General features: G+C 49.7%; 1 protein-coding gene across 1 annotated transcript in view; it reads left to right on the top strand.

Annotated features, from left to right (window-relative positions):
* Positions 1–210: 210 nt before the first annotated feature.
* The window catches only part of PLXNA4 (plexin A4), a gene marked incomplete at both ends in the record, with an annotated part of 373,504 nt that continues 366,246 nt past the window's right edge, over positions 211–7,468 (top strand). The window contains one exon of the mRNA XM_080701735.1: positions 211–1,395. Within this exon, the coding sequence (XP_080557861.1) occupies positions 211–1,395 (1,185 nt within the window). The remainder of the gene's footprint in view (positions 1,396–7,468) is intronic.

The raw sequence follows: 7,468 nt of genomic DNA, 5'->3' as shown, positions 1-7,468 counted from the left end.
GGACCAGTTGGCCTCTAGCTCCCCCTAGGGCTCTTCTAGTCAGTGTGCACAACATATGCTGAGTCTAACCAGACAAGTTCAGGGGCCCCATGGCCCGGGCGTGGTCCCCACATCTCAGTCTTTTCTTTCTCACTAGGGGAGTCTGCTCTGTTGAGTTCCGGCCCGCGAGGAGACGGCTGTGCTGCTGGGCGGCAAGGACCCGTCTCTGAAATGAAAGTTATGCCTTGGAACTGGACCTGCCTGCTCTCCCACCTCCTCATGGTAGGGATGGGCTCCTCCACTCTGCTCCCCCGGCAGCCACCCCCGCTGTCCCAGAAGCGATCTTTCGTCACATTTCGAGGGGAGCCCGCTGAGGGCTTCAATCACCTGGTGGTAGACGAGCGGACAGGGCACATTTACTTGGGGGCTGTCAACCGGATCTACAAGCTTTCCAGTGACCTCAAGGTCTTGGTGACCCACCAGACAGGGCCAGACGAGGACAACCCCAAGTGTTACCCGCCTCGAATTGTCCAGACCTGTAACGAGCCCCTGACCACCACCAACAACGTCAATAAGATGCTCCTCATAGACTACAAGGAGAACAGGTTGATCGCCTGCGGGAGCCTGTACCAGGGCATCTGTAAACTCCTGAGGCTGGAGGACCTCTTTAAGCTGGGGGAACCTTTTCACAAGAAGGAGCACTACCTGTCGGGGGTCAACGAGAGCGGCTCAGTCTTTGGGGTGATTGTCTCCTACAGCAACCTGGATGACAAGCTATTCATTGCCACCGCAGTGGATGGGAAGCCGGAGTATTTCCCTACCATCTCCAGCCGGAAGCTGACCAAGAACTCTGAGGCAGATGGCATGTTTGCCTACGTCTTCCATGATGAGTTTGTGGCCTCTATGATTAAGATCCCTTCGGATACCTTCACCATCATCCCTGACTTTGATATCTACTACGTCTATGGTTTCAGCAGTGGCAACTTTGTCTACTTTTTGACCCTTCAGCCTGAGATGGTGTCTCCCCCAGGTTCCACTACAAAGGAACAGGTGTATACTTCTAAGCTTGTGCGGCTCTGTAAGGAGGACACGGCCTTCAACTCCTACGTGGAGGTGCCCATTGGCTGTGAGCGCAATGGGGTGGAGTACCGCTTGCTGCAGGCTGCCTACCTGTCCAAAGCCGGAGCCGTGCTAGGCCGGACCCTGGGAGTCCGTCCGGATGATGATCTCCTCTTCACTGTTTTCTCCAAGGGCCAGAAGCGGAAAATGAAATCTCTGGATGAATCTGCCTTGTGCATCTTCATCTTAAAGGAGATCAACGACCGCATTAAGGAGCGGCTGCAATCATGCTACCGGGGTGAGGGCACACTGGACCTGGCCTGGCTCAAAGTGAAGGACATTCCCTGCAGTAGTGCGGTGAGTTGGGGGAGGCCTACAGGGCCGGGAAGGTGGGTATGGATGAGGAACACCCTGACCTTGCGGCTTCTGTGGGGTGTGTGTCAGCCTTCCCATTTTCTGCATGAGACAAGTATATCCCATCTTTGGTCTTGCTAGATTCAACTGCCAGATCAAGTATCCTGAAGGTATGAGATTCAGAGCTGGAACTAAAATGATTTCCCATTGGCACCCCATCCTCTCTTCCACATCATTACACTGCCTGTGAAAGGGAGGGATAGAAATGTATGAAGTAGATGTCTTACACACTAGGCATGATGGAAGACTGATGACTGTATGCTGTAGCACGAGATGTGTGCTCATCCTGTGTGGACCAAGCCTGTGACTCACTTTTCTGGGAGCTTAGAATAAAACCACAGGTGGGGGAGAGAAGAGTGTGAGGTCATTTTACTTGTGTGATAGATATGAGATTCCAAGAAGGCCATGTTTTTACCCTGTTACATATTTGGGAAATGGAAAATTGAGAGCAGAAGTAAGCACAAATTATACCATATGCATATACAAACATATCTCTATAAACTTCACTATTTTATATAACTATAATGCACCAGTAAAAATTTAAAAAAGAAGAAATAGTGCAGAGAAAACAGAACTTGCTTAGGAAAGGGAAGGGAAGGGAGGAGACTGACCATATTTATTAAGCATCTTCTGTGTGTACAGTGCCATGGGAAGGACCCATCACAAAGCCAGAAAGCAGCTAGAGAGCAGTGCCCAGTGACAGATGTGCTGGAGGGGTCCAGAGAGAGGGTAGAATGAAGGGTTGGTTTCGGGGGTGGCTTCCCATGACCTGTAGGGCTGGAGGCACAGATGGATGTCAGGCTATAGCCTTGCTGAATGACCAGAGGTGGAATGGATGATGCAGTCCCCTGCCTTCCCAGCCCCTCTCACAACATGCACAGCAGCTGCCTTTCTGGGCTTGGTTTGTGCTCATTTTTCAAAGCACCATTCTCTTCTCTGTTGTTTTTGTTTGTTTGTTTTGTGTGTGTGGTGCTGGGGCATTCTACTTCTGAACTACATCCTCAGCCCGATTTTCTATTCTTTATTTTGAAATAGAGTCTCACTAAGTTGCAGAGGCCTCTCTAAGTAGCTGAGGCTGGCCGCCAACCTGCAATCCTCCTGTCTCAGCTTCCCAAGCACTGGGATGACAAGTGTGCGCCACCACGGCCAGCTTCTGAAATCATTCTTTAAGTGACCCGGGAGGCTCCTCTGTTGGCATCTTCTGTGCCTGTGCTGCGTTCCTTTCCCTTGTCCTTTTGCATTTAAAAAATGACGAACCTAGGTCTCAATCTATCTTATAATCTTAATTTAAGGACAAGAAATAAAAAAAAAATTCACCCATCAGATAGAAATATGTGATTCTTAACACCTAGTTACACTGGTGGAATTCCATATGAGAAAATGTGTTGGGTTGAAGTGGAACTTTCCTTTCTTGAGGTGTAACTACTTGCTGAACTGCTCTCAGGGGACACTGGTGCCTTCTTCACCCATTGGGTGGTGAGGGACACCATTCCTCTGGTGGTTGAGATTTGGGGTAAAGGTGGCAAAAAAGAAGAAAGAAGGAACTGGCACCCTGACATTTAATAGGCTCAGACTCTTTTCCAGTATCTGATTTTCCTGAAAACTAAAAGATTTTCCTGAAACTAAAAGATTTTATTTCTACTTTGAGGTCTTGAAATGTCAAGAGACCCCTGTGCCACAGAGGATGTGAGAGAGATTACTAGGGCATCTGAAAATGGATAAGTCAGGGCCAAACTAGAGAACTGAGGGTGCTCTGCCGTGTGCTGAGCCCTGGCTGGTGTTTGGGGGGTAGTGTCTGATCTACTCAAGAGCGTCTATGAGACAAGGCCATAGACTTGGGGGACTGTGGACTGTTCCCAAATGATGATAGCCAATAGTATGCCAGGTGTGTGTGTGTGTGTGTGTGTGTGTGTGTGTGTGTGTGTGTGCATACTTTATACACTCATGCAGAGTCCAAAGGAGGAATACATTAGAATGTTGGTATTCAGAGTAGCCCTTTGCTGCTATAATGGAATACCTGAGACTTGGCAATTTATAATGAACAAACTTTTATTTCACACAGTTCTAGAGGCTGGGGAGTCCAAGATCAGGGTGTCTGCCTCTATCAGGGGCCTTCTTGCTGCCACATAACATGGCAGAAGGGCAAAGAGAAGACCAGAGAAAGAGAGCAAGAGGGGGCTGAACTCATCCCTGTGCCACTCCCATGGCGACAGAATTAATCTATTCATGAGGGCAGAGCCCTCCTGGGTTAAGTCGTCCAAATGAGTTTTAAGTGTCCCACTTCTTAATAATCTTGTAATAGCAATTAAACTCCAACCTCGGTTTGAAAGGGGACAGTTCCCAACACTCGAACCATAGCACAATGATGTAAACCTTCATATAGTATTTTAGTGAGTACCCAGAGACCCAACAAGGTGCATTACGTGTCCAAGGTCACCCAGCTTGTGAATGAGTGGCAGAGCTAGTACTTGAGGAGAGTAGCCCTTGCCTGTGTGTGTGTGGGGGGGGTGGCACACGCGCGTGCGTGCACACACACACACTTGCCTACGTACAATAAATAACCTCTTGAATATGTACACATAAACCCCATGCAGTCCAGTTAGAAAATGACCACTTTATTCTGTATACATACTAAAAAACAGGTATCCTTTTGAGACGAGAGGAATTGGCAATCTCTGATACTTTTTTGTAGGAAACTTGCTCATAACTGTCTGTTGGGCGATGCTCTGGGGAACAGCACCATCTCCAAAGATTCTCTGACTGCCGGGGGCAGGTGTTTGTCCTGTTCTTGCTCCCTGCCACAACACAAAAAGCCACGTTCACCAGGGAAGTCCGCAAAGCTGCAGGTCCTAACACCGCATGGTAGCTTTGGAGCAAACAGAGAGAATTCAGCTTTGCAAGACAGGACCGAGAGAAATGGAGCCAGATAACAAGCGTTTGATTTTTCTTTTGGCTTTAATTAGCCTTTTCAAGTTAGAGGCGAGTTCAGGGCCGAAAGTGGAAGGGAGGAGGCCAGAAACTCTGCATAGGGCTGGAGCTGTCTCCCCAGCCAGTCTAAAAAAGGCCAGGCCGGCTTTTAATGCACAGTATCAGTTTCCTTTGATTTGGCTGATACCAAAGTTGCTTTGCTTTGGCCTTCTTGTTACAGTTCATTTGGACTCAGCTCAGACCACACGTGTTTCACAGGACATTGACATCAGCCAGGACATTGACTCCTGAGCTGCCCTGAGGAGTCTGAAGCATTGGCCAGCCCAGCGTTTCTACCTATCCATGAGGCTGTTGGGTTGGTTTCTTTCTCCCACCCCAGAGGCAGAAGGTGGACAAGATCTGGAGTCTCTTTTGCCTTGGATTCTGAGACTCGCTTGAGGCCTGAAAGTGGGAACTGAATGTCAGATGGCCTCTGTCCTTTGGTGTCTCTGGTGTAGGAAAGTGAGAGAGGAAGGGTAAGGCCCAGAAAGTGGATGTTTTGAGTTGTTTTGTAGTGTGGGAATACCATGGGTTTTATCATAGTTCCAATTGGGAGAGCTTAAAAGTGTTATATGACCAGCAATCAATTAATTGTGTGTGTGTGTGTGTGTGTGTGTGTGTGTGTGTGTGTGTATGTGAGAGAGAGAGAGAGAGAGAGAGAGAGAGAGAGAGATTGAGATTGAGTCCATAGGTGCTTTACCCCTGAGCTACAGCCCCAGCTCATTTTATTTTTTTTTTAATTTTGAGATGGGGTCTTGATAAGTTGCCCAGGCTGGCTTTGAATGTGTGCTCCTCTTGCCTCAGCCTTCTAAGTTGCTGGACCAGTGATTAATTTTCATTGTCTTCCTTATTAACATAGTTCTCTATGTTAGAATGCTCATTTTAGGGTACTTGTTAGGCTTTTGTGGCTTCTTCCATTTTCTGGGACTCACCTTCACGCCGCTGAACTTTGGCCTCCAGACTCAGAGCCAGGAACAGCATGATGACCCTGTGCCACCTGCCTTCCCTCAGAAGATCCCAGCATCCCCTCTGGTTGTGCCTAGTTGAGGATGGGTGGGCCTGGGAGGAGAACACTGTGTTACTTAGCTTGCTATGCAGTGGGGCTTCTGTGAATGCCACTTGGTAGGAAAAGTTTGGGGCCTTGAAGTTCAAGCCCTCAGTTGCAGTTTTGAGGCTTGAACCTCCAGTTGTAGCCCCCAGAGGGCTCCCTGGTGTTTCTTCCCCAGGTGAATCAGGAAAGGCTGCTGCAGTCACATGAGCGATAAGGCTGGCCCGCCAGGAGCGGCCTCCTCATGGGAAGATGTAGCTGGGAATGTGAATGTGTGCTGCAAATGTGCCTGAGCTGGTGCGAGGTGTAGGATCTGGGGAGCCACCCAGGTGTGTCTGGTATTTGTAGGGATGAAAGGTCCCCTGCCCTTGGCTTTTGAGCCACTTTTCCTGTGTGCCAGTTTGTTCCAGCTGAAAGGGGAAAGATATCCAAGAACAAATGCTGCAGTACTGCCTGAAAATTGTTCTAAGAATCTGGTGAAGGCAAGGGCAAAGAAGAGTCCTAGGAGGATTCATCTGGGTCTTTGTTTGTCCTGGGACTCAGGGAACCAAAGATGAACTTGAGGTCGATTTTCTAATGGACATCCAGGTGGGTTAATGGCAAAGATTTAATTTCTCTCTTTCTAGAGAGAGACGGAGGTCTCTACTTCTGGCCCTTTTGGAAGGCTGCTGCGATGGCTCCTTTGAAACCTATATCTGCAGAGCCCTTGACTGTAGAGCCGAGGAGCCCACAGCCTGTGTTTTTTCAATGTGCCCAGGCCCCACACAGCTAAGGGGACAGCTCCCAGCTCTTCTCTGGGGAGCCTGATGCTTCTGGATTGAAGGGGGCAGCCTGGTGGAAAGTGTGCTGTTGTTGGCAAAGGCTCTTGTGTCCTCCATGGGCCAAGCACTGGAGACCAGGTGATACCCAGGCAAGGTTAACTCTCCCTCATCTCCCTTTCTCCAGCCTTCGGGGGTAGCCTCCCAGAACACTAGCCGTCTGCCTCTAAATGAGCGGAGCCATGGCAGAGTGCCTGGCAATGGGATTGCTGCTGGTGAGTGCTGAGATCATGGCATGACATCCATCCAGGAGCCCATGGCATGAAGGAAAGAGCAGATCACAGTAGCCTGGGTGACAGAAACAAAGGCTTTGGGCATGGAAGTGGCCCTTATTCCTCCCCCCCACGTACGCCTGGGTGACAGAAACAAAGGCTTTGGGCATGGAAGTGGCCCTTATTCCTCCCCCCCACGTACGCACTTAAGTCTCCCTGAGTTTGCAACCAACTGAGAGGTAGACATAGGAGTCCGGCTGTGTTGGCCTTGAGGCGGTGTGCAGGTGAGCCTAAGCCAGCTTCTCCACCGTCCCCTCAAGCTTTGACCTCAATGTGACCTTCTTTCAGAAAATTTGGGTCCCTGGGGCAGGAGATATTATAAAGGGTCCTGGTTCACAGCTGTCAGGCCCTGGTACTGGAAACAGGGAGCTCTGGCCACCGCACTGTCTGGCAATGATAGTTAGGTGCTCATAAGGTACCTACTTGCCAGCTGACGAGGGGCCACATCACCTTTTCTTCTCTCAATGTACCAGGAAATGATGGGGAGGGCAGATGTTTCTCCAGCTGAGGGGACAGAGGGACAGGAAAGTGAGTTCCTCTCTCAACCCCATGTTATTATTAGACCAGAACCTACCAAGCATCTGAATTCTCAGCTTGACGCCTCTCCCCTGGTTTCTCACAGTGGTGTGCCTGGTGGGTGGGCAGTTCCTGGTGTGGAAACTACTTGAGCATCACAGGGTATCTGTGATGCTGGGCCCTGAGTACAAGGTCAGTGGGACTTCCTGGCCACTGCAGCCTAGAAGAGCCTTCTATGGTTCTGAAAGTCCATGGTGGGGAATCACAACTGAATCCAGCTCCCATCTGACCTTTACCCTTTAGCCCTACTGCCCCCACGAGGGTGCTAGCAGTACAAGGAACTGAGCCCTTTTCACCTGAGGCCTCAGCTCCTGCCCAACAGTGCGCCCTGCTGT

Source organism: Muscardinus avellanarius (assembly GCF_963383645.1).
Source record: "Muscardinus avellanarius genome assembly, chromosome: 9".
Classification (NCBI taxonomy): domain Eukaryota; kingdom Metazoa; phylum Chordata; class Mammalia; order Rodentia; family Gliridae; genus Muscardinus; species Muscardinus avellanarius.
The sequence above is the reverse complement of the archived record's forward strand: the minus strand, read 5'-3'. Positions and strand labels throughout refer to the sequence as shown.